This window comes from Heterodontus francisci, chromosome 7 (genome assembly GCF_036365525.1).
Source record: "Heterodontus francisci isolate sHetFra1 chromosome 7, sHetFra1.hap1, whole genome shotgun sequence".
In the NCBI taxonomy this organism is placed as follows: Eukaryota; Metazoa; Chordata; class Chondrichthyes; order Heterodontiformes; family Heterodontidae; genus Heterodontus; species Heterodontus francisci.
This window is the reverse complement of record NC_090377.1, coordinates 78,917,628-78,945,209: the sequence shown is the minus strand read 5'-3', so window position 1 is coordinate 78,945,209 and position 27,582 is coordinate 78,917,628. Positions and strand designations below refer to the sequence as shown.

At 43.5% G+C, this 27,582-nt stretch overlaps 1 protein-coding gene across 1 annotated transcript in view; it reads left to right on the top strand.

Annotated features, from left to right (window-relative positions):
• Positions 1-27,582, top strand: part of pde11a (phosphodiesterase 11a) — a 362,432-nt gene that overhangs the window by 256,610 nt on the left and 78,240 nt on the right. Inside the window, exons 14-16 of the mRNA XM_068034578.1 lie at positions 9,700-9,809; positions 10,715-10,805; positions 18,803-18,903. Coding sequence (XP_067890679.1) covers positions 9,700-9,809; positions 10,715-10,805; positions 18,803-18,903 — 302 coding nt within the window. The remainder of the gene's footprint in view (positions 1-9,699; positions 9,810-10,714; positions 10,806-18,802; positions 18,904-27,582) is intronic.

Below are 27,582 nucleotides of genomic sequence, written 5' to 3'. Positions count from 1 at the left end.
CTTACACTGAAGTTACACTGGATGACTGGAAGAACCTCCAAGGAAATTTCAGTTTATTTTTTCAGCAATCGAATCACAAAACAATTAATGCAACATTTTCAGACATTTACCGACAAATTATAAGCCGGTGCCAAGAGACTCACGACCCTACTTTCCCAATGTAATCGGACCCTTGCCCATCTCACTGCTGATAGACTCCTGGAATCCACTAGTGTACTAAATGTTACATTACCCCGTCCAGTTCTGCCATGTTCAAAGTTGCGCTCCACAGTGCTGCAAAATCACAGAACACACTCTTCCTCCATGCTGGCAAATCTCAGTATCACCACTTCACTGCTGCTGGCAAGTCCACTCTAGAGGTAGCAAATCCTGGGATCATCCTCCCAATATTACCAAAGCTCAGCATCGTACACTCCCCTTGTTACTGCTGCTGAACACTGCCCCCCAACTCCCCTGCTGTGATTTTATTTCTGTTTAATATAGTTTAGTAGTGAGTAGCTTTATTAAGATTCCATTTAGCATATCCAAATTGGGACCAATTGACACTTTCTTTAAAAAAAAATTCTTAAAGTCAAGCATAAAATAGAACAAAAATTAGCAAAAATTACAAAAAACTAATCTCAGATTGTTGCAGAAATGTACTGCATGAATCTTATCCAATAACGGCTGGTATATGCATATAAGTAGGCTCTGTACGACAGTGACCACGGATTTTTTAAAATAAAACTTGGGTATTTGTTCACGCTATTAATAGATCGTTCTTTGTTCGTTGCTTCAATTTAATTGCCATTCACTCATAATTGCAAATGCTGAGGGAAAAGGAATTTCTTTGCAGAATAAGCTGTTGAATACTTGACATAGAATCCAAAGGCTTAACTTGAACTGAGAAGTTTTGTTGATGTGGTTTATGATCAGCAGAAGGATCACTTTCCCCACAATTTATGTACCCTGCACCAACACTTTGGACCGAACTTTTAAATGGCTGCAGAGGCAAGTGGGTCTGCAAAATCCTGCTGCCAGCCAGCGAGCCGGTTTGCTGTCATGGTTCTGCCTCTGGGCAATTTTTGAAGAGGCTGGTTCAGGGGTGTGACGGCTACTGACTGGAATTTTGTAGTTGGCATGTGGACCCCCAGCTGAGGCCAAAACACAGCCATGACAGGAGGCAGCCTCCTGGCGGCAGACCAGGGGTCCAGTGCTCCATTTTGCTTTTTAACCCCTCCTCCCCACCCCAGCTGAAATTGAGATTTGGCTACAGCTGTAGCTGCAAGCTGCCCTGTGGACAGCACCCCCCCCCCCACCCCCACCCCCCCCCCCCCCCCCCCACTCCCCCGGCAGACTGGCAGCTGTGGCCAGTTCTTACATGCTCAGTTTGAAAAGTATAGAAAGTGCGCTTCCATCTCTCGCAATGCATCAGCCCAGCTCTGACAGTGGGACTGCCGACCTCTCAGGGCTGGAGGGCCTCCTATTGGCCTTCTAGCCTCCAGGCCCCACCCGTTGTCTTTAATTGGACGGTGAACATGCCTAGCCAGTAATTGGTCAGCTTGTTAAAAATTGCGTCAGCCATCAGGCTGATAAACTATACAGTGGGCTCCCATTCAAGACCACCAGCTCTACCAAGAAAAGGTGGTCTCTCAAAATAGGTGGTTCCTCATTGGAGGAAAATTCTGCAATCTTAAAATGGAGCAAAAGTCTACAAAATATTTGTTTTTACATATAGTGGATCTTCTTCAAAATTTAATCCTGCACTAAATTGAGACTTGTTTTAAGAAAATGAAAGGTTAATGTTTGCACTATGAATTATTTGCTTGATTACCTCCATTCTACATGCCAGCTCCATCATTTCTAGCACTTTTCTCAAAGGGATACCTTTTAAGAAGCTGAACAGGGAAAAATATTAATGCTCCTTCAAAGTCTGTCAACAGAAAATCATCTTTTGAGATCTGAAATAAAAACAGAAAGTGCTGGAAATACTCAGCTGGTCAGGCAGCATCTCTGGAGAGAGAATCAGAGTTAACATTTCAGGTTCTGATGAGAGGTCACACACCTGAAACGTTAACTCTGCTTCTCTCTCCACAGATGCTGCCAGACCTGCCAAGTATTTCCAGCACTTTTCATTTTTATTTCAGATTTCCAGCATCTGCAGTGTTTTGCTTTTATCATTTGAGATCTGCAGGTTTTAATGCTATCCAAATAAAAGTTTTTGGAATTGTTAATTTATAAAACTTGGCGTAAATTTTTTCTGCTCATTGCTGGACAAAATTAAGTTTGTGCCAATTCATAGCTCTGAAATGTACTCTCAATCGTCCAAGGAAACCCATACCCTCAAGACAAGGTCAAAAATAAAGTTTTTAAAATGCATTTACTGCTGACTAAAGTTTAGCTACAGTACTGCATTCAGAAAACGAAACACATTGGCCCAGAATTTACTGCATAAATAACAGTGAGGCTAACGGCGCTCACCATTATTTATGTGCACAGCAACTTCAGGCAAGGACAGATTCATTGTTAAATGTGAAAAACTAAGTTACTGTCTGAGATGTACCACTTTGCCTTTAGCTTTGCAAAAACAGCATCTTGCTGTCACACTCCCCATTCAAATGTATTGAATGGTGTGAAGTTCCTGCACTTACATTCAGATATTCATTCAGGGATGTGGACATCGCTGGCTAGGCCAGCATTTATTGCCCATCCCTAATTGCCCTTGAGAAGGTGGTGGTGAGCTGCCTTCTTGAACCACTGCAGTCCATTTGGGGTAGGTATACCCACAATGCTGTTTGGAAGGGAGTTCCAGGATTTTGACCCAGCGACAGTGAAGGAATGGCGATATAGTTCCAAGTCAGGATGGTGTGTGACTTGGAGGGGAACTTGCAGGTGGTGATGTTCCCATGTATTTGCTGCCCTTGTCCTTCTAGTTGGTAGAGGTCGCGAGTTTGGAAGGTGCTGTCTAAGGAGCCTTGGTGCATTGCTGCAGTGCATCTTGTAGATGGTACATACTGCTACTACTGTGCGTTGGAGTGAATGTTTGTAGGTGGGGTGCCAATCAAGCGGGCTGCTTTGTCCTGGATGGTGTCGAGCTTCTTAAGTGTTGTTGGAGCTGCACCCATCCAGGCAAGTGGAGAGTATTCCATCACACTCCTGACTTGTGCCTTGTAGATGGTGGACAGGCTTTGGGGAGTCAGGAGGTGAGTTACTCGCCGCAGGATTCCTAGCCTCTGACCTGCTCTTGTAGCCACGGTATTTATATGGCTACTCCAGTTCAGTTTCTGGTCAATGGTAACCCCTAGGATGTTGATAGTGGGGGATTCAGCGATGGTAATGCCGTTGAATGTCAAGGGGAGATGGTTAGATTCTCTCTTGTTGGAGATGGTCATTGCCTGGCACTTGTGTGGCGTGAATGTTACTTGTCACTGATCAGCCCAAGCCTGGATATTGTCCAGGTCTTGCTACATTTCTGCACGGACTGCTTCAGTATCTGAGGAGTCACGAATGGTGCTGAACATTGTGCAATCATCAGCGAACATCCCCACTTCTGACCTTATGATTGAAGGAAGGTCACTGATGAAGCAGCTGAAGATGGTTGGGCCGAGGACATTACCCTGAGGAACTCCTGCAGTGATGTCCTGGAGCTCAGATGATTGACCTCCAACAACCACATCTATCTTCCTTTGCGCTAGGTATGACTCCAGCCAGCGGAGGGTTTTTGCCCTGATTCCCTTTGACCTCAGTTTTGCTTGGGCTCCTTGATGCCATACTCGGTCAAATGCTGCCTTGATGTCAAGGGCAGTCACTCTCACCTCACCTCTTGAGTTCAGCTCTTTTGTCCATGTTTGAACCAAGACTGTAATGAGGTCAGGAGCTGAGTGGCCCTGGCGGAACCCAAACTGAGCGTCACTGAGCAGGTTATTGCTAAGCAAGTGCCGCTTGATGGCACTGTTGATGACACCTTCCATCACTTTACTGATGATTGAGAGTAGGCTGATGGGGTGGTAATTGGCCGGGTTGGACTTGTCCTGCTTTTTGTGTACAGGACATACCTGGGCAATTTTCCACATTGCAGGGTAGATGCCAGTGTTGTAGCTGTACTGGAACAGCTTGGCTAGGGGCGTGGCAAGTTCTGGAGCACAGGTCTTCAGTACTATTGCCGGAATATTGTCAGGGCCCATAGCTTTTGCAGTATCCAGTGTCTTCAGTCGTTTCTCGATATCACGTGGAGTGAATCGAATTGGCTGAAGTCTGGCATCTGTGATGCTGGGGCTTCAGGAGGAGGCCGAGATGGATCATCAACTTTGCACTTCTGGCTGAAGATTGTTGCAAATGCATCAGCCTTATCTTTCGCATTTTTGAATACAAACTCAACTCACTGCAGAAAGGTAGGGCTTGTCCATTGTCCTTTTTAACTGCATGATAAGTCTTGCCAAACTGCACCTCAGGCATTGAAAATTAACTGTTGGAATTATGGAGTTTGGATGCGATGGGCCGAATGGCCTCCTTCTGTGCTGTAACAATTCTGTGATTCTGAGTCTCATTCTATCAGCTTTTAATTGTGGGAGATGTTTTAAAATTTATTTTACCTTTTCTTTCTGTCCTTTTTTTCCTCTCTGTCTTAATCTGATCTTTCTTTCCCTCCTTTTCTTTTGCTTCCTGTACCTTATTTGGCATTGAATTCATTATTCTAACTTATATTTCCTGGTTCTGACTCTTTGCTGTTCATTTCACAATGCTTCAATCTGATTGGTTAAGGAGATGCACAGTTGCTGGTTCTGTTTAAATGTCCCAGATCTACTGTAAACCCAATCACAGCAACTTGCACTGCAAATTCTTATGGAAATTAAATGGGCATGGCAAGTCTAACAAACAGCAAGTGCCATTCATTCATCAGCGACAAGAAATTCTGGTCAATTAGTTTGCAACCAATGTACATCTAGGGCTGGATATTAAGGAGCCCTCAACATCGGGATCCATGGCAGGGTGGGGCTGTGGGGGGGGGTGGGGTGGGGTGTGGCTGAAGATGGCAACAGACCTCGATGCTGGCAGCGCCCGGCCCAATCCTCCGGGCGAGGATGAGGCACCGTGGTGGCCTCCCTGCCACTGGGCAACGGGACCATAATTTGAATATTTAAATCAATTAAAATAATTAATTTAAATAAACTTACCTCACCTCCTGACGACCCGCTGCAATCTTTGGCCCGGTGGCCGGCACTCCCGCTCCTTCAGATCCCTGTCAAGGGAAATGAGGCACAACACTGGTGGGGAGCGGGAGGAGGTAAGTTTCTCAGTGCGGGGGAGGGGGGGATGGGGTCACATTAATGTCATGGGTGCAGGGGATGATGGGAAGGGTTATAGTTTAAGGTTTGTGCAGTTGTGGGGGGGGGGGGAAGTTCAGATAGTAAAGGTAAATGTTTTGGGGCGGAAGGGCAAATAATTAATTTAATTGTTATTGAGGCTGGGAGAGGGATAAAAGAAATGTATTTATTTAATTCCATTAAATCTTTCTTTAAATATGCCATTAGGGCTAACAGCCTTTTAAAAATGGCGTCAGCGCCTGCGCACAGGCAGCTGTCGCCATTGCCGGGGACGGACAGCCCACCCCCTCCACGTGATCGGGGTGGGGGTCAGCCCGCCCTGACTATTTAAATGAGCCGCTGTGCTTGGAATCGCGGTGCAGGCTGCCATTTTTTCGCCCGCCGCTGGGTATGGCCTTCAATTACAGTTGGACAATTCTAGTTCTGATCATGTTCAGGGAGTTCTTTTTCATCAGAGATCAATTAGATTAGGGCACCTTCTTTGCCAAACCCTTATGCTTGCACATGAGAGGTAATCTCCCATTAGCAGAGTCTTACACGTCTGGAAATTACTGTCAGCAATGTTATTGTAGAAAACATTAGTACACCCTATTAAATACCTCTAATCTATTTTTTAAAATGCGTCTGCTAAAACAGCAAAGAAAGGATTTTGATATAAATGTGCTAGAAATTCCTACAATAAGATTGCTTACAGTACTTCCCAGGCAAGAGTCACAAATTTCATCAGAAGATAGTGAGGTTTTTTTACAGTAGGTTACTAGATAATTCACTGTATATTATACAGGGGTTCTCACCTTCCTCTGGCAGGGTAGGGATCCTGAAGAACCAAGCATGGAGTGGGCTTCGCCATCAGAAACTCCTTGCTCAGCATGATAGAGCCTCCCTCAAATGGCTCGGAACGCATACTGTCCATCCGACTGCTCACCACCTCTGGTCCAGTACACCTCCTCAGCATCTATGCTCCAACACTCTGCTCCCCACCTGAAGCTAAAGATCAGTTCTACGAGGAACTCCATAGCATCATTAGCAGCATCCCCAACACCGAACACCTATTCCTGCTGGGGAACTTTAATACCAGGGTTGGGGCTGACCATGACTCATGGCCCTCCTGCCTTGGGCGCTATGGCGTTGGAAGGATGAATGAGAACGGGCAGAGACTGCTTGAGTTGTGTACCTATCATAACCTCTGCATCACCAACTCGTTCTTTCACACTAAACCCTGTCATCAGGTTTCATGGAGGCACCCAAGATCCCGTCGTTGGCACCAGCTAGACCTCATTGTCACAAGGCGAGCCACCTTAAACAGTGTTCAAATCACACGCAGCTTCCACAGTGCGGACTGCGACACCGACCACTCCCTGGTGTGCAGCAAGGTTAGACTCAGACCAAAGAAGTTGCATCATTCCAAGCAGAAGGGCCACCCGCGCATCAACACGAGCAGAATTTCTCACCCACAGCTATTACAAAAATGTCTAAATTCACTTGTAACAGCCCTTCAAAACACTCCCACAGGGGATGCTGAGACCAAGCGGGCCCACATCAGAGACGCCATCTATGAGTCAGCTTTGACCACCTACGGCAAAAGTGCGAAGAGAAATGCAGACTGGTTTCAATCTCATAGTGAAGAGCTGGAACCTGTCATAGCCGCGAAGCGCATTGCACTGTTGAACTACAAGAAAGCTCCCAGCGATTTAACATCCATAGCACTTAAAGCAGCCAGAAGCACTGCACAAAGAACAGCCAGGCGCTGCGCAAACGACTACTGGCAACACCTATGCAGTCATATTCAGCTGGCCTCAGACACCGGAAACATCAGAGGAATGTATGATGGCATTAAGAGAGCTCTTGGGCCAACCATCAAGAAGATCGCCCCCCTCAAATCTAAATCAGGGGACATAATCACTGACCAACGCAAACAAATGGACCGCTGGGTTGAGCACTACCTAGAACGGTACTCCTGGGAGAATGTTGTCACTGAGACTGCCCTCAATGCAGCCCAGCCTCTACCAGTCATGGATGAGCTGGACATACAGCCAACCAAATTGGAACTCAGTGACGCCATTGATTCTCTAGCCAGCGGAAAAGCCCCTGGGAAGGACAGCATTACCCCTGAAATAATCAAGAGTGCCAAGCCTGCTATACTCTCAGCACTACATGAACTGCTATGCCTGTGCTGGGATGACGGAACAGTACCCCAGGACATGCGCGATGCCAATATCATCACCCTCTATAAAAACAAAGGTGACCGCGGTGACTGCAACAACTACCGTGGAATATCCCTGCTCAGCATAGTGGGGAAAGTCTTTGCTCGAGTCGCTCTAAACAGGCTCCAGAAGCTGGCCGAGCGCGTCTACCCTGAGGCACAATGTGGCTTTCGTGCAGAGAGACCGACCGTTGACATGCTGTTCTCCCTTCGTCAGATACAGAAGAAATGCCGTGAACAACAGATGCCCCTCTACATTGCTTTCATTGATCTCACCAAAGCCTTTGACCTCGTCAGCAGACGTGGTCTCTTCAGACTACTAGAAAAGATTGGATGCCCACCAAAGCTACTAAGTATCATCACCTCATTCCATGACAATATGAAAGGCACAATTCAACATGGTGGCTCCTCATCAGAGCCCTTTCCTATCCTGAGTGGCGTGAAACAGGGCTGTGTTCTCGCACCTACACTGTTTGGGATTTTCTTCTCCCTGCTGCTTTCACATGCGTTCAGGTCCTCTGAAGAAGGAATTTTCCTCCACACAAGATCAGGGGGCAGGTTGTTCAACCTTGCCCGTCTAAGAGCGAAGTCCAAAGTACGGAAAGTCCTCATCAGGGAACTCCTCTTTGCTGACGATGCTGCTTTAACATCTCACACTGAAGAGTGCCTGCAGAGTCTCATCGACAGGTTTGCGGCTGCCTGCAATGAATTTGGCCTAACCATCAGCCTCAAGAAAACAAACATCATGGGGCAGGACGTCAGAAATGCTCCATCCATCAATATTGGCGACCACGCTCTGGAAGTGGTTCAAGAGTTCACCTACCTAGGCTCAACTATCACCAGTAACCTGTCTCTAGATGCAGAAATCAACAAGCGCATGGGAAAGGCTTCCACTGCTATGTCCAGACTGGCCAAGAGAGTGTGGGAAAATGGCGCACTGACACGGAACACAAAGGTCCGAGTGTATCAGGCCTGTGTCCTCAGTACCTTGCTCTATGGTAGCGAGGCCTGGACAACGTATGTCAGCCAAGAGCGACGTCTCAATTCATTCCATCTTCGCTGCCTCCGGAGAATGCTTGGCATCAGGTGGCAGGACCGTATCTCCAACACAGAAGTCCTCGAGGCGGCCAACATCCTCAGCTTATACACACTACAGAGTCAGCGGCACTTGAGATGGTTTGGCCATGTGAGCCGCATGGAAGATGGCAGGATCCCCAAAGACACATTGTACAGCGAGCTCGCCTTTGGTATCAGACCCACCGGCCGTCCATGTCTCCGCTTTAAAGACGTCTGCAAACGTGACATGAAATCCTGTGACATTGATCACAAGTCGTGGGAGTCAGTTGCCAGCGTCCGCCAGAGCTGGCGGGCAGCCATAAAGGCAGGGCTAAAGTGTGGCGAGTCGAAGAGACTTAGTAGTTGGCAGGAAAAAAGACAGAGGCGCAAGGGGAGAGCCAACTGTGTAACAGCCCCGACAAACAAATTTCTCTGCAGCACCTGTGGAAGAGCCTGTCACTCTAGAATTGGCCTTTATAGCCACTCCAGGCGCTGCTTCACAAACCACTGACCACCTTCAGGTGGTCCATTGTCTCTCGAGATAAGGAGGCCGAAGAATATTATACAGGGGTGTAATATCTTCCATCATGTTTTTGGGATGAACACAAATCAAGTTACTGCAGCTTCACCTCAACATTCTGTATTATAGAATGCTAGCGTCAAATCTTCATTCACCATTCCTCCTCTCATGGAGCTCTTTCACCCAATGTCATTGCTCAAACCCTTCCTCTTACATAGAAGTTTAAATGCACAGTTAATCATCATTTGCTAAACCAAGTTGGCTGACACTGCAAAATTTGTGACTTATCTGTTCATAATCTACTGTAATTTCTTTAAGTCTTACTGCCAGTGAGATCATTCCTGTCAGGTACTGTCCATATTAGAGCTCTTAGGAGCTGTACCCTGTTTTTCTAGCACCTTCTATACAAATAAAGCAAAGGTTAAAAAAGCCACCTTAAGATGGAGCTGTGAGTCAGAGTTTATTACAGTCTGTAAAATTAAGCTTACTGGATACAAGTTTTCTTCCTATAATTGAGCTCAGTTGCTGTGAATACTTTTATCTTGCTCTGTCAACACCACTGACAAAAGCTATGGAGCCAGTGAACCTTGCCTCATATATATTTGTTGTTTTGCCAGACTGCAGATTTTCAGGAACTTTTAACAGACACAGAAGTTCTTGGTCTAATGGTAGGCTGCCTGTGTCATGACTTGGACCACAGAGGCACTAACAATGCTTTCCAAGCAAAGTAAGTACTTATAAATATACTGTTATCTCTTTTACTAAGAATCATTTTTAAACAGCACAGTTGTTGATCTCTGCCCATAACCAACACATACACAATGAAAATAATTTAGAAGTAACTTTGCTCTTCCTTTATTCAGTTTTGTTTTTTACCCTCTAAATTGATATTAATTTTATTTAGCAAATATTTATAGCTTCAGTTAGGAAGAAACTGGCAATATAGATCAGTGATTCTTGGCCAGTTGGGTTAAAACACATACTCTAAGGGAAGCAGACTTTGTAAATGTGAAGTTACTTTCAGGTAACCCACCAGGCACTACAGCTTTTGAGACTAACTAATTTCAAAAGTTCAATTTCTTTTACCCATATCCCACTATAAAAGTGCAAATTAATTTATTATGGGTGTTACCACATTTTATTTATAGAAATCATGGCTCCCTCTCTATGTATTATGCACCATCCAGCAAAGTGCATGATAACTGAAACTATCCCATCAGCAACACTGAATAATTTCAAATATTAAAGTAGGAATTTGATCTAAAATCACATAAATGCTTTATCCAAATCAACATTTAAGAAGATTAAACATTTTTCATTTTGTCAAAGCTTTTGTTATTGCATCTGTTTGCCTTCCAAATCAGATTCAATAGGCTTGGTAATGAGTCACTCTAAGCATCTGTTCAAAATATTAACAATTGTTTTGGAAATGCAGCCAGGTCATTACGCTCAGTTAACAGCAGTAAGTTACACTTAGTCTCTTTTTCACCTACAAAACTTTTAAGAACCAACCAGTAAACCTAACAGTAAAGGAACACAGGAGAATTCATTCTGGAAGGGAGAAAGTTTAATTTTGAAAGTGAGGAAATGATATATTCATTCTGATTTTTTAAAATCTTTTTCTTCCTGTAGGAGTGGGTCTGCCTTGGCAGAGCTGTATGGCACCTCAGCTACTCTAGAACTTCATCATTTCAATCATGCAGTTATGATTCTTCAGAGTGAGGTACTGCAGTTCAGCTATTTCCTCCTATCTAAAATCCCAATATAATGTTTAAACGAAGTGTATTCTTTCAGGATACTGTACAGTTCTAATGAGAGGTAAAGCATGGCCAAAGCTACATTTAATAATCTGTTCCATGATCACTGAAGTGATATTCCTTCCAGCCTGATTAAATTCTCTTGTGGGGAAGCATGCAAGGTGATAGAGAAATGTCAACAAATCATGTTCCAAAGACTGAGATGACCATTGATTTCAAATATGTGTAACAAAATTTTACAATAAGAATTCTTTGTCTAGACTTGGTATATATCTTAATACCTAGATATACAGAACATTCACTGGAAGTCATAAAAGCAGAGAAGAAAAATGAATATTATACTGCAGTCACCATGAAGGATTGAACAAAAGCATACTGCCCATCACTCAGTACCTTCCTAATTCTGAGTATATAGAAAATGTTATTTTAAAACTATAAGAGCTCACATGTGTCCTTATATCCATAGTACTCACTAATAAGCTGTTTCATGAAGGCACAATCAAATACGAACAGGAGTGGGGATTTAGCCCCTCGAGTATGTTCTGCCATTCAATGAGATCATGGCTAATCTTTGACATAACTCCATACACCCTCCTTTATCCTGTATCTCTTAATACCTTTGCTAACAAAAATTTATCAATCTCAGATTTAAAATTAATAATTGACCAAGCATCAATTACTGTTTGCGGAAGAGAATTCCAAACTTCGATCACCCTTTGCATGTAAAAGTGTTTCCTAACTTCACTCCTTCAAAGCTTGCCTCTAATTTTTAGGCTATGACCCCTAATCCTAGACTCTCCAAACAGTGGAAATAGTTTCTACCTATCCTATCAATTCCCCTTAATATTGTGAAAACTTCAATCAAATCATCCCTGAACCTTTTATAGTCCAGGGAATATAACCCTATTTGTGTAATCTCCAGGGAATACAGCCCTAGTTTGTGTAATTTCTCCTGCTAATTTAACCCTTGGAATCCAGGTATCATTCTGGTTAATGTACGTTGCACTCCTTCTAAGGTTAATATATCCTTCCTAAGTTATCGTGTCCAGAACTGTTCACAGTTCACCAGGTATGGTCTAACCATGGCTTGTATAGCTAAAGCATGACTTCTACCCCCATTGTATTCTAGTCCTCTAGATATAAAGACCAGAATTCCATTAGCCTTTTGATTATGTTCCGTACCTTACCATGGCACTTTAACCTATTTTTTTCCAAAAATATACTTTTTTCATAAAAATTTGCAAAAATACATTACAACTAGTTCAAAACAGTTCAAATTTCACATTTCGGGAAGTACAATAGAGATCAGATTTCTTCGATACAGAAAACATGAAGTGCCTCACAATTCTTGCCATTTCATTTTAAATACAATGTACATTACATAGCAAAAAACATTTTGGTGCATACAGCCCAAGGAGTTTTACATGGGTTCCAGACCCTCAGTATACTATGGCGGGAGGATCTTACACAGTGGCCTTTCCCCATTGAGCCTTTGCGGCGGCTGCCCCATGCTTTAGTGCGTCCCTCAGCACGTAGTCCTGGGCCTTGGAATGTGCTAGTCTGCAACACTCGGTCTTGGACAACTCTTTGCTCTGGAAGACAAGCAAGTTTCGGGGAGACCAAAGTGCGTCTTTCACCGAGTTGATGGTCCTCCAGCAGCAGTTGATGTTTATCTCGGTGTGCGTCCCTGGGAAAAGCCCGTAGAGCACAGACCATGGCACTTTAACTTATGTATGTGGACCCCCAAATCTCTTTAAACCTCCTATGATTCTAGCTTTTCACCATTTAGAAAGTATCCTGTTCTATCTTTTATAAATCAAAGTGAATGACCTCACATTTGCCTAAATCAAAATTCATTTGTTGCAGATTTGCCCATTCACTTAATCTGCTTATATCTTTATGTATTTTATGCCTCCAACTACACAGCGTGCAATGCCACCTATCTTTGTGTCATCAGCAAACTTGAATATGTAGCATTCTATCGCATAATTTAAATCATTACTAAATACAGTGAATAATTGAGAGCCCAATACAGATCCTTGCCGGACACCAGTAGTCACACTCTCCAATTTGACTACATGCCCACTATGCCTACTCTTTGGGCTGAATTTTGTTCAGCTCCCAATGTCGGGTTCCGTGGCTGGGGGTTGGGGGTGGTCCCCATACGATCAGAGTGGCAGCGGCACACCGCGGAACCCAATGCCGGGAATGCCAGGCCCAATCATTCCAGCGGCGGGGAGGTTCTGTGGCAGGCCCTCCACCGCTCTGCAATGGGACCTGACTTTAAATATTTAAATGAGATGTTTGCATGAATTAAAATCGAATCTGCAGCGATCTTACATGCGGTTCCGGATCTTCAGCGCGACGGGCGGCACTCACGCGCCTTCACTTTCCTGTCCAGTGAAAGCTTGCAACACCGAGGTGGGGAAGGGGGGATCTCATTATTTGAAGTGTAGTGTGGCGGGGGGGTGGGTGCAGGAGGTGGTAGTGGCGGGGGGAGCGTGGGGAAGACAGGGTGAATGCTGCAATTTTAGTGGAGCAGAGGGGACACGGCAAGCATTTATTTTCACTGTAGTTGGGGGGGGCGGGAACTGGGGCAATTCTGCATTCTCCAAGCAGGGCTGGCAGCCCTTTAAAAATAGCGCCAGCACCAGCGCAGAGACAGCTGACACCGTTCATGGCGTTGCCAAGGCCACCCCCACAACGTGATGGGGGGGCGGGGCAGCCACTTTGTATATTCTAATGAGCCACTGGGCTCAAGATCGCAGCGGTGTGGTGTGTAGCGTGCATGCCGGCCGCCAGTTTCTACGCCTGCTGCCGCTCCCAGAGGTGGGGCAACAAAATTTGCCCATTCATTTAATCTACTTATATCTTTTTGTATTTGTCTCTTGCTGCTCACCAATTTCCTAACCAGTTCAATAACTTGCCTTCAATTCCTTGAGCTTCAACTTTAGCTAACAGTCCCTTCTCGAAATCCATATAAATAATATCCAAAGACATTCCTTTGATCAATAGCATCATCACCTCTTCAAAAAAATTTAATCCGATTCATCAGCATGATCTACCCTTTACAAATCCATGCCAGCATGCTCTGATGAGCTGAAAATTTTCAAGCTGTTCAGTCACAGTATTCTTAATAATGGACTCTTGTAATTTCCTGACAACAGATCTTAAGCTAATTGGTCTATAATTCCCTGTTTTCCCTGTCTCACCTTTCTTAAACAGTCGAGTGACATAAAGGCCATCTCAGGTCTGCAAATAAAACCCAACTCAAGCCCGACAGAACCACATCCGACCCGAGCCCGACCCGGTCTGAGTCCTTTCATTTTTCCCCATGCCCGACCCGACCCGACCCAACCCGACTACCGGAATGTTCAGTTAACTTAGCTTCCGTTTTTCACTTTTTAAGCTTGTGCAGATAAGCAACAAAAACTGTAACTGGACTTGAAAGGTTGTTTAAAAAGTACATTAAGATTGGAGCCACGTACCTGAGGTGGTGATAGAGCGTGTCCGACCGGCCCGACCCGACCCGACCCGAGCCCGAATGCCCAACCCGGAAGAGTGACCCGACCTGACCCAAACCCGACACGTGTCGTCGGGTCCTGTCGAGTTCGGGTCGGGTAGCCATGCTCAAGAGTGGCGTGCAATTTTGACACTGGGTGCCTGAAATTGGAAGCGTTCCATTCACCAGAAACTTGAAGGGCATCAAAAAGAAAAATGTATTAAATTAAGTTTAATATTATGTTATTTGCTTATTGTTCAATGAGTACCCTTTAAATTAGAATAGCTGGGTTTTTTCAGTGGATTATAGATGAAGACACAGCTTGATGAAGCACTAAGCCATACAGATCAAAAGATTTCAGGATCTTTGGTTATTTTATCGCAGCTGGAGTGATAGCTGGGGAACTGCAAGTGGCCTTAGCACCTTTGAGTTTAATGAGGGAATAATGAGGCAGAGACCCCATTCCTGATCATGATGTAGTACCTATGTGTGGACATCTGGTGAGAACAGGATTGGGCTCACTAATGATACCATCCATCCAAGATGAGCGAGTCTCCGGACATTCCTGTCTGGGGTCACAAATGAATAATGGTCTCTTGGATAAGGTGCTAGAGGGCTGTAAGAACATGTGGAACTACCCAGCTACAGTCAGCACATTTGGAAAGGAGGGGAGGAAACAGTCAAAAATAAATTGATTGGAATGCACATTACTGGACAAGACACAACAGTTACACACATTACTGAGTACATGTTCTACTTTTTTTGTAATCTCGAGGCCGAGCTAAAGGGCAAAAAACAGGGAGAAAGTTTAAAGCATAAATTCAAAAAACACTACTGTTAAAAACTCTTCTAAAAAGGCTTTCCAGCTTTAAAAAATTGCTCATGTGTTGTAGTTAAAAAAAATTTCAGTGTTGAAATTGTAATATCAACAAATCATTGTACTACTAAGTTGCAAGGGAATGCAGCAGAGCCCAACTTCTACTCTTCTGGAAGTAGTTTGCTGCACTGGGATAATTTGGTAGAAGAAAGAAACTTGAAAATTCACTGAGTAAGTTGATCAAAGTCAATGCAAGCCGAGACTAAATCAGTCAGCTGAGTATGTGGTGAATACCCATAAATGTCAGATGCCTTAACAGCTCAGACATGTTAACGCACAATGCCATTCCTTTTCACACTCTGGATCTGCAACTGGACCATTATATGCTCTCTCATCTCCCATTTAGATTAAAAATCTATTTTGTACTGTATTTATCATATAGATGTAAAATGTATACCAGAGCCTGAAGATTACAGAATACTGCATTTCAATAGGTTTACTTTGTTAACCATCAATGTAAAAATCCACATAGACTCTGAAAGACATATCAAACATTCTCCGAAGAAGGGTCACTGACCCGAAACGTTAACTCTGCTTCTCTTTTCACAGATGCTGCCAGACCTGCTGAGTGGTTCCAGCATTTCTTGTTTTTATTTCAAACATTCTCCTTCCAGCCAACTGACTCCACAGAAACCATACTAGGACTAGAAAGGGTTCTGTGATATTATGATAGCTATAGAAAATGTAATTCTTCAAGCTTCCATGTTACTCAGTTCCCATAGCAGTAATTTTAGCATTACCCTTCCTTTGGTATTTGAATAAAACAACAAAGTCTGCCAAAGAACACTTTGAATTTCACTACCATTTCAAACGTATTCGGAATGAAAATGAATTTTTCCTCACATCAGAAAAATATTAAATTGTGTTCTGAATTTTGAAATTAAATGCACGTTTCGATAACAACCATTGAGATTAACATCTTAAATTAAACCTCTTCTGGAACAATTAACCATTAATAATCAAGTAAATAATATGTTTTGGTTACAGTTTGTGGTGATAAAATTTAATTTTACAGCAAAGTTTTTTTATAATCAATCCTGCAAGGTACAGAAGCCACAGACTAAAGAAGTAATGAGCAGGAAACAGTGACTGAATGTTCTGATGATTTGGGCTGTGAATCCACATTTTTTCCTTATGTCTTTATTGATAACTAATTTAACTGAAAGAATATTTGTGGTTCATAAACTGTAATGGCCCACATTTGCTGTCAAAATAACAATGATGCTAGTAACAATTGCCACAGCAACTTCAGGCGAGAACTGATGTGTGATTCAATGTGGAAGTCAAGACGTTGCTGTTGGGGATGCGCCGCTTCGCTGTTAGCTTTGTGAGAAACGGCAATTCGCTATCTGGCTCCCCATTTCAAATGCATTGAGGAGCATGAAATTCATGTACATGCACTGTAACTGGTCTGATTAGTAAGTTTGCGGACGACACAAAGGTTGGAGGAGTTGCGGATAGTGATGAGGATTGTCAGAGGATACAGCAGGATATAGATCGGTTGGAGACTTGGGCGGAGAAATGGCAGATGGAGTTTAATCTGGACAAATGTGAGGTAATGCATTTTGGAAGGTCTAATGCAGGTGGGAAGTATACAGTAAATGGCGGAACCCTTAGGAGTATTGACAAGCAGAGAGATCTGGGCGTACAGGTCCACAGATCACTGAAAGTGGCAACGCAGGTGGATAAGGTAGTCAAGAAGGCATACGACATGCTTGCCTTCATCGGCCGGGACATAGAGTATAAAAATTGGCAAGTCATGCTGCAGTCGTACAGAACTTTAGTTAGGCCACACTTAGAATATTGCGTGCAATTCTGGTCGCCACACTACCAGAAGGACGTGGAGGCTTTGGCGAGGGTACAGAAGAAGTTTACCAGGATGTTGCCTGGTCTGGAGGGCATTAGCTAAGAGGAGAGGTTGGATAAACTCGGATTGTTTTCACTGGAACGACGGAGGTGGAGGGGCGACATGATAGAGGTTTACAAAGTTATGAGCGGCATGGACAGAGTGGATAGTCAGAAGCTTTTTCCCAGGGTGGAAGAGTCAGTTACTAGGGGACATAGGTTTAAGGTGAGAGGGGCAAAGTTTAGAGGGGATGTGCGAGGCAAGTTCTTTACACAGAGGGTGGTGAGTGCCTGGAACTTGCTGCCGGGGGAGGTGGTGGAAGCAGGTACGATAGCGACGTTTAAGAGGCATCTTGACAAATACATGAATAGGATGGGAATAGAGGGATACGGTCCCCGGAAGTGCAGAAGGTTTTAGTTTAGGCAGGCATCAAGATCAGTGCAGGCTTGGAGGTCCGAATGGCCTGTTCCTGTGCTGTACTGTTTTTTGTTCTCTTCTTTGTAACTGTGAAGTAAACACCCCACAAAAAGTTAAGTCTAATCATTTCAAGTCTAAATACCTTTTTAACAATGTGGTAACTGTTTATTACTGCCAGTCAACTGCAATGGCACTGAATATTAAATGTTACAAGTGTACAGTCTCATTCTTTCAGGTTTTAATTGTTTTTAACAGAAGATTTAAAAATGTAAAATTTTAAATTTTAAATATTTTTTACTTTTCCTTTTCTGTTTCCCCTTTTCTCTCTCTCAGTGCATTCTTTCTTTCCCTCTCTTTTTATACCTGTTTTGACATTGAATTTACCATTCTAAATTACACGTCCTTACTCAAGGTAATACACAGTTGCTTTCCCTATTCAGTCTCAGGACTTGTTTCCATCTCACACTTCCAGCAACCCGCAGGGCAAAATATTGTCGACATTATATGGGCAAGGGCAAATCTAATCATTGGCAGGCACCATTCAGACACCAGTTACGGGAATTTTTGGGTCAATAAAAATCAGCTCAGCTGGCCAGTGAACATTGACTGAACATTGAGTTCAATAATTTCAGAGCATGACAGGCCCCTCATTTTACTTTTATTTTTAGTTCTTTTTTCTTCTTCATATTTTTTGTGTTTATTTTATTTTAGTTTGTTCAGTTTGTTTCTACTGTGCCTACCCACTGTGTTTTCTTTCATGTTTATGCATGTGGCTGTTCAGTTTACAGTCCATTAACACCCTATCTGTACTAATGCTTTGTCTTTCAGCACACCATTAACATATTGTTTGCCTTTGCTCCATGACCTTCTGGTCAGCTATTCTGTGACCTTGTCCTATCAACACCTCTTTTGTTATCTCTTGCCCCACCCCCGCTTTACTTGCTTAAAATCTTTTACATTTCTTATATCTGCCAGTTCTGAAGAAGGGTCACTGCCCTGAAACGTTAACTCTGCTTCTCTCTCCACAGATGCTGCCAGATCTGCTGAGTATTTCCAACGTTTCTTGTTTTTATTTGGCCAGTAAACTGGCTGCATTGTAATCAAGGCATTTGCAAAAGAATTTTGGATATTATGTTGGACCTAATGAGTTCCATTTCAAACAGTTGGGATTATGCTACATATAATAAATGAGTCTGGTAACTAAAACAAAGAAAAGCACTTGAACCAAGTAGTAGTTGGGAAATATCTAAAATTATCTTTCTCAGTTTCTAATATATACTTTAATATTTTTAACTACAATTTTTTCTTTCCCTCCTTACAGGGGCACAATATCTTTGCAAGTCTGTCCTCCAGGGTGTACAGTGACATCATGCAACTTTTGAAACAGTCAATATTAGCAACTGATCTGACACTCTACTTTGAGTAGGTTTCAATCCATTTTTATATTTCAATACAACAGTCATCTCTCTGTTTATCTGAAAAAAAATCTTATTATATAAGTTGCCCTAGCAGAAGTTATAACATTTTTTGATTTCTTGGGGTCTTGGATGTTGGTTAGAGTTGGTGGAGAATGGAGCAGGTAGTTGCCCCCACCTGTTCTTATAGCTTATACAGAGATTCTTGATTCCAACTGATGAGTTAAAATTAACCTTTGAAGAAACACTGCAGAAATTTTAACAGCCTTTATTTGGATCAGACTACAACTTGAACAGGATCTGTGCTTCCACACATTTCCCAAAACCTGTTACAATTTTCAAAATTAGAAATGCAAACAACATTTTTGAAATTATAAAATAACATTAAAAAGATTTTGAAATGCAAATAATTGAGAAACTGTAAGTGCGTATATATTTACAATATTAGAAGTAATATAAATTTAAAATACATTTATCTTAGCAATGAAACTATATTCAATTTAGCAAATGGAGCTTATAACAGAAATGCTGTTTCATTCTTCCTCTTAATATACAGGGGCACATGGGGATAGATTTTGACTGTGTAAAATGGATGATAGCCAGTCAGCAGCCTGTTTTACATCGCTCCTGATTTTTATTTACATTGACTTCAATGGAAGTGAAAACTGGGGCAGCTGTAAAACAGACTGCAACTCACTACCACTTAGTTTACATTATTGCACAATCCCCTGGATCTGTACACAGACTGTTAACAGTTAGAACACTTGCAATGCAGTGCAATACAGTTTCAGATGTTTATCTCAAACTCTTCCAACTGAAAAAGGAGGAAAGATGTTACATGAAATTTCTTTGCACAAAGGGCTGTTGGAGCCTGGAATGATTTGTCACAGGGGATGGCTGAGACAGACACCATTGCATCCTTTAAAGGAGGGATAGAGAAAAATTTGAAGCCAAGGAAGAGACAGGACAGTGAGGAGAGAGCAAGGGAGTGGTATTATCTTTTGTTGCTCCAACAAAGAGGCAGCGCAGAGATGATGGCTAAATGCCTTTTGTGGTGTAAATCTCTATGATTCTAGTGACTGATAGTTATGTGCTAAACTAAGCTACTATGTGGTGAGTATTACTTTTGGTGAAGAGTGAAAGGAAAAAGTGGAGAAGCTTTTATATCACTTTATCCATTGTATTATGCTAGCTTTTACACCAATTAACACCGATCATCAAATCATAGAATGATACAGCACAGAAAGAGGTCATGCGACCCATCGTGTCTGTGTCAGCTCTTTGGTAAGCTATCCAATTAATCTCTCTTCCCTGCTCTTTCTCCAGAGACCTATAATTTTTTTCCCTTTTGCCTTTTTAAATGTTATTATTGAATTTGCTTCCAACACCATTTGAAGCAGTGCATTTCAGATCACAACATCTCACTTTTTAAAAAAAAGTTTCCTCATGTCGCTTCTGGTTCTTTTGCCAATTAGCTTAAATCTGTGGTATCTGGTTATTGACCATTGTGCCACTGGAAACAGTTTCAAAACCATTCATGATTTTTCTATCAAATCCCCTCTTAACCTTTTCTGCTCTAAGGAGAACAACCCCACCTTCTTCAGTCTCTCCACATAACTGAAGTCTCTCAACCCTCGTACAGTTCCCTTCTGCAATCTCTCTAAGGCCTTAACATCCGGCCTTAACGGGCGGCACAGTGGCGCAGTGGTTAGCACTGCAGCCTCACAGCTCCAGGCACCCGGGTTCGATTCCGGATACTGCCTGTGTGGAGTTTGCAAGTTCTCCCTGTGTCTGCGTGGGTTTTCTCCGGGTGCTCCGGTTTCCTCCCACAAGCCAAAAGACTTGCAGGTTGATAGGTAAATTGGCCATTATAAATTGTCACTTGTGTAAGTAGGTGGTAGGGAAATATAGGGACAGGTGGGGATGTTTGGTAGGGCTATGGGATTAGTGTAGGATTAGTATAAATGGGTGGTTGATGTTCGGCACAGACTCGGTGGGCCGAAGGGCCTGTTTCAGTGCTGTATCTCGAAGCTAATCTAATCCTTCTAAACAGTAGTGCCCAGAATTGAAAATAACACTCCAGCTGAGGCCTAACCTGTATTTTTATAAAGGTTTAGTACAACTTCCTTGCTTTCATACTCTATTCTATTAATAAAGCCAAGGATCTCGTATACTTTTTTAACAGCATATGGGGTATTAAAATTAATGAAGGAATCGGCCTCCTAGTGGTTGTAAGGCATGCAAACAGATTCTGAAAAGGACCAATGTGGGTTATACATTCCATGAGTCAATTGAACTAAACTATTTTTAAACTTATATCACGTGGCAATTTTATAGCATGAATATCTGGAGCAGAATCCAAACTTTAAAGGTACTATATTAGTGCAAGTTCTCCCTTCCAAGCACTTAACTGGAAAATATTTAAAATGACTAACGTCACAAACAAAGTAAACATTTGTAAAACTGTGGTATATCAAGGTCAAAGTACATCAAAACAGTGCCTCATTAGCACAGAGTAAGTCAGGGACATCCAACTGTGAAGGGAGAAATGAAAAGCAAGACTAAATGAAAAGATTTAAATGGTTAAAAGGGTAACGGCTCTACTCACCTTCGTTGAACTTGCACAGATGTGACTGTTGTCCAAGTTACTATATCTTTGCTTTTTTACAGCTAAAGTGCAACCTGCACAATGTACTAACTATTGCATGATTAAGCTGACGAAACCTTTATGGTACATTTATTAGTTAAACTAAATTCAAAACTCAAAGGTTCTCAAATTGAACCAAATATCCAAATTAACCCTAGCTATTTTGAGCTGAATTTTACCAGCCCTGGGGCGATGGGATTGGTGGAACGCATCAGAATGGAACCCAGATGTGTTCCTGCTGTTGACCGATTTAACCTGAGGTGGTTAGGTGTTGGGGTGAGGATCATGCAGGCAGGCAATTAAACCTGTTAAGACACCCACTGAATGCTATTTTGAGGAGGTTTTTAAATTTTATTGTGGCACACGGGATCCACAGAGTTTCAGCAGCTCACCAGCTATAAGGAGGCAAGAGCTCAGCGAGTAGTGGCTGAAGGTGGAAGCCATTGACAACAGCAGCATTTCAACATAGGAAGGGTGAGAGGCATTAAAAGAAGGAGAGAGAAGTTGGAGGTAGTGCAAAGTGGGCACACACATTAGAGGCAGTTTCTGGGAAGGCTCTCTCTGATGTGCAATTCATACGTGCAAAGTTATGAGATTGAGAGACTTTGAGACCTGAGCACAACAATTAGCAATGAGTCTCATACACTCAGAATTTGACTCCTCCACTGAGGAGGAAATTGAGAGAGAGAGAGCGATACAAAGACAGGCGCAGCCACAAGGAGCTGGGCTGCAACATCCAGAGGAGCAGCAGGTTCATAAGGGTGAAAGGGGACACGGACGAGGAGAGCAGAGACTGCTACGATTAGAGACTCATGGTCGCAAAACATAGTACCCAACTGAAAGGATTTACTGGCAAAGACTCAGCTACAGGGAGATGTTGAAGCATCAGTGTCTATGAAGACTGCAGCTGTCAGGGTGGTGTTGGAGCTGTGCGCAATACTGGAGGAGGAATTGAGGCCAGTGGGAATATGGTGATCACCCATTGCCATGGTGCTAAAGGCCAACTTTTGCGCCGCAGGTTCATTCCAGGGATCCTCTGGACATCTGTGGGATCTCCCAGTCAGCAGCCCATGACAGCATCAAGCTGGTAACAGATCCCTTGTACCATAGGCTTTCACACAGGTCAAGCCAGTCAGGTTGAGAGAGTGGTTGGATTCAGGGCCATCACTGGATTCCTCTAGGGGCAGAGAGTAATTGACTGCATGCAGTGGCCATCAAGGCTTCTGTAGATCAGCCAGGAACCTTCATTAACCGGAAGGGTTTCCACTCGCTGAATGTACGCCTGGTATGCAACCATCGCAAACAGATACTGCAGGTGTATACAAGGTTCCTGGGAATCTGTCAAGACTCTTACATCCTGAGACAGTCCCAGGTGCTTCAGCTTTTTAGGCTACCCGAATGACTCGGTGAATGGATACTAGGTGAGCAGGGCTTCGCTCTGAAAACATAGATCCTTACTCCTGTGCAGAACCCCAACAGAACCCCAGAGGCAGGGACACCTACAACTGGTGCCACACGACCACAAGGGCAACAACTGAGCAGGCCATAGGCCTTCTGAAAATGAGGTTCCAGTGCCTGGATAGATCTGAGGGAGCCCTGCAGTGCACACTATCAGGGGGCTCATGTATCATTGGGGTTTGCTGTGCACTCCAGAGGGGTGCAGCCTTGGAGAATGAGGATCTCTTTAAGCGTGCAGCCATTTCCTCTGAGGATAATCTGGAGAGGGCTCAAGACCAGGAGGACAAAGGCAATGCACCCAAGGGGCCTATGCCAAGTGGCATCGACATGTGTGCCAGGGAGTCACACAAATCACTCATACAGACACATTTCTCCTAAGCCTATCTTAAATGCCTATGTAAGCACTTCACTCTTCTCCCTCACACAGCCTTGTTGGCCTTTCCTTGGTTGCCCTTACTATCTTAGTTGGTCCGCCACGGCAGGACATCAGGACATTATTCAGTATTGGCTTCATGTGGTGTAGACCTTCTCCTTACCTCTTTCTCAAGAGCTCACTAGCTAGTAACAGCCCAACATTGCAGAAATGAGCACTCAAAACATTAGTGGAAACAAAATATGCCTTTTAATGTGACACATTGAGCAAAATCTTTGATGTTACACAATAAACTATCACCTGGTGAGACCCAAGTGCAACTAGGTGGTTTTATGCGAACGCTTACGAGTGCTCCTATGTTGTGCTGGCCCATCATGTGCAACTGAAGTGGAGGCAGGCTGCTTGCCTTTTTGCTCTGATATTTTAGATGACCACAGTGGACATCCTCTGGGCGGTACACGCGGGCGGACCACCTGCATCTGTACAGTCATCCCTTCCGTCATAGAAACTTCATGAAGCATTGGTATAACTGTCAAAGGGACCAAGGAGCTGCCATCGATGCCAGGAGTGCCCTGTGAGGAGCCCCCAAGGGCTTCAGGCAGCCTCTCCACCACCCTTTCAAGGCCCGCCTGTCCTTCCTTGCTCCTGAAGTGTTTGAGCCCCTGGCGAGGGGTCCAAGCATCTCAGGCCCATCATGCCCACCCATCACTCCACAGAGCAATGGATAAGGCGATGGTACGCATGTCAGCACAGGCCTCCTGGATCCACTGTGTGGTTTGCTGCATGTGACTCTCCATGAGGGTCACCACTGTCGCAGTAGAGGAGGCCATGCTCTCATAAGCCAGAGGCATGCCACCACTCATGTCATGGATGGACTCCTCCATCATCCGCGCATGGAGGTGAATAGCGCTGGGAACTCTGGCAGATGTCCACATATTTCATGTTGCTGCTCCAGCATCTGCTGATTTGTTGGTGAAGCTGAGCGTCACTGGGCTTTTCCTCAGTCCTCCAATGGAGGGCGGCTGCAGCTGTCACTGCCTCAGTCAGCTGCCCATGTGATTCTGTACTGTGCTCACCAGCTGATGCCACCCTTTCTAACCCGTGCTACTGACATGCATGTATCTCCGCTGGTGGAGAGTGTAATAAAGTGATGTGATGCTTTCTCTTCAGATGGTGGCTCCTCTTCTGAGGTCTCATGTGGTTCCTCTACCGTTGTTGGGGCCTCATCTGCTACTTGACCTGTGAAAGAGACAAGAGTAAAGTTATGGCGCTGTGCTTTCCACCAACTCCTGTCTGTCATGCATCTGGAACGCCCTGTGTTCATCAATGGCCACAGGTGCACCATAGGTGGCGCCTGGCATAAAGCTCAATGGACGACTCCATGACGTTACTCACTGTCTATGAGCTCCACACCCGCCTCACCCTCAGTGATAGGCTGCCCTGCTAAAACCCCTCCTCACTCCATTTCCTCCTCCTCCATCAGTGTCAGTACAGCAAACAATTGCAATCCACCTCCAGTTATTCTCCACTGTCTGGCATTGTGAGCTCGCTTCTCCTGCAAATACAGGCATATACAAAGTCATTGGTCTCTCATAGTCCAGTTGCACTCATTATTCTATGCCGGTTTCAAGGTCCAGCATTGCGCCATTGGGAGGCCTGCTGCAGAGGGCCATTTAGTGTTGGCAATGCAGCAGTCAACGCTGAATGACCAGTGGCCTGTGATATGAGGTGACTATGCGTCTTGCTGTGAACACTGGGGCCTGATCATGCTCGTTGCCTGCGTTCTCAACCTCGTCTGACATTTCATTGGTGCCTTTTGTGACATCCAGGGTTGCGAGCTTGGTAACGAGGTCAACTCACCTTTCCAGATTGCAACAGGTCATTGATTTGTTTGCAGCACTGCAACCGTGTCCATGCAACCACCCCACAGTTGCAAACTTCCTCTGCGACTTCCAGCCACGCCTTCTTGGTGAAACTTGCTGGCCTCTTCCTCCCATCAACTGGGAAAAGCACCTGCCACCATACTCTTGCTGCCTGGAGGATCAAGGGCTGCACATGTGTGAAACTGGACCCAGTTATACTTGCCCGAATGTAAAATAGGCCCATATATGATGATCCTTGCTTCTGATGTGTGCAATCTTTCTTTAAATCCCCAGGTCCATATTGGTTTATGTAAAATCTATCCATTCTCATTAATTCCCTGGTAGCCAATTCAGAATAGCACTGGTAAATGTCTGGGAGCAGACTGCCTACTTATTCTCTTGGCTATAAATGAATTATGACCTGTGGCAGCAGGAAAATAGCTGTAAAGAATTAGAGAATAAACAACATCAAATATATAAATATGTAAGTAAAACTGGCAAATCTTACCCATGCTTCAAGGAAAACCAACATTAAACCTTATTTTAGGTCTGTAGCACTAGTCATATCTTTACTGACAAATAGTGCAAGCTTCTGGATCTGGCTTGTGCTTTTACATGTAAAATACAGGATTTACAGCTTATACTGGATACTGTAATGTAGTCTGAAAACCTAGAATGATTCAACAAGCTCCTGACATATGACTAAATTAGATCTTTGAGAAGATTTTAAACAGTGCAGCCTAAATCTTGGATTTAGTACAACCCTTGGAGCTAAAATTACAGGCATTAACTCAGCAGTAGATGTGCCAATAAAGAAGAGCAAGGTTTTTGTGGCAATGGAGAATTCTCACTGACTGATTTCATGGGATAGTTATTGTTTCAGACCTTTTGATTGCTTTTCCAGATGTGGTCTATTAATGTTCACTTGCAGCAGAGTTTTTCTCAATTGGTCACATAATTTAATTCTAAAAGCAATCAAATACAGGGAATGAATTCATGCTTGATCTGAGGGGAAACAAAACAATTTTCTATTGCCAAAGTTATAAATTCAACCAGATTCCCCCAAAGAAATGGGTTAAACTGCAACTTTAGCTTCAAAGGCTTTTACTTTTTATGGATGGATTATTAAGTTTGCAAATGTTCACGTTGTTTTTATACTCATATAGCTCTAAATAAGCGTAACCAAAGGACATAACAGAAATAATGATGAATCATTGCTATTTGGTCTGCCAATGTCCATAAAATTAATTTATAATGCTTACGTTATTAGAAAGTACTGGTTGAGTGTGCAGTCCTTTGGCTGCAGAAGGCTTTTGAAATAGTATTTGATAAGACTTTTTTTCAACAAACTAAGGGCAATGATTATCAAGGTAAAGTTATGGTTGTTAATTAGTAACTGGATAAAAGGAAGGAAGTAGAGGTAGGTAGGTGCAAGGGGTGCTAGGTCAAAATCAAGGAAGAATTGAGTACAGTACCTCATCCCCACAGGTCTGTACTGGAACTGGTCCTGTTCCTGGTCGACATAAATGACCTGGGTTTCCTGCGTCAATGAAAAGTAATTTGCAAGGCAGGTGGGGATGGGTGGAGAATCTGGCCTCAGAGGAGGCTGCCTAGATCTTTGAAAAAAAAACAGAATTTGCAATTTTGCTGCTCAGTACAGATGAAATTCAATATGGACAAATACAAGTATTGGAAGTAAAAATGGGAGGGATCCCTCATTGGTGGGGTAACGTTTGATGGGATTGAAACTGATCAATTCCAGTAGTGTAGAAGTCAATGGTAAAGAAAATTGTGGGGGGAGGGGGGGATGTAAAACAGGCTGCTGATTCGCTCTCAGCCTATTTTGCACTCATGGCTTTGACCAATTTTAGACCAAAATTGAAAGAAACCCAGGGGTATTAACTGAATTATCCCTCACCATGTCTAAACAATATCTAGCAGCAGAAAACAAAACAAACAGAGTGCTGACTTCTATTGCCAAATAAGTGGAATTCAAATTCTTTAGAAGATATGCTGAAGCAGCTCAGTGCTTTCGTCAGACTACATGAACACTTCTGGTCGCTACGACATAAAGACACCATCCAAAACCCAGAGATAGTACAAAGGAGAGCAACATGATTGTTCCCTGGTTGAACCCTGGTGTTAGAATGATGGAACAATTTGAAAGACCAGAGCTTTGAAAAGGGACATCTCCTAGGAACTGTATAGAGGAATAAGATGCTTAATGAGATGGAGAAAATAAAGCCTACACAATAATTTCAGATACTCCAGGGCAACGAGACAAGATGACACAAGTTCCAACTTGTGAATGGCAAATGTGGGACAGATGTCAGAAAGTATTTCTTT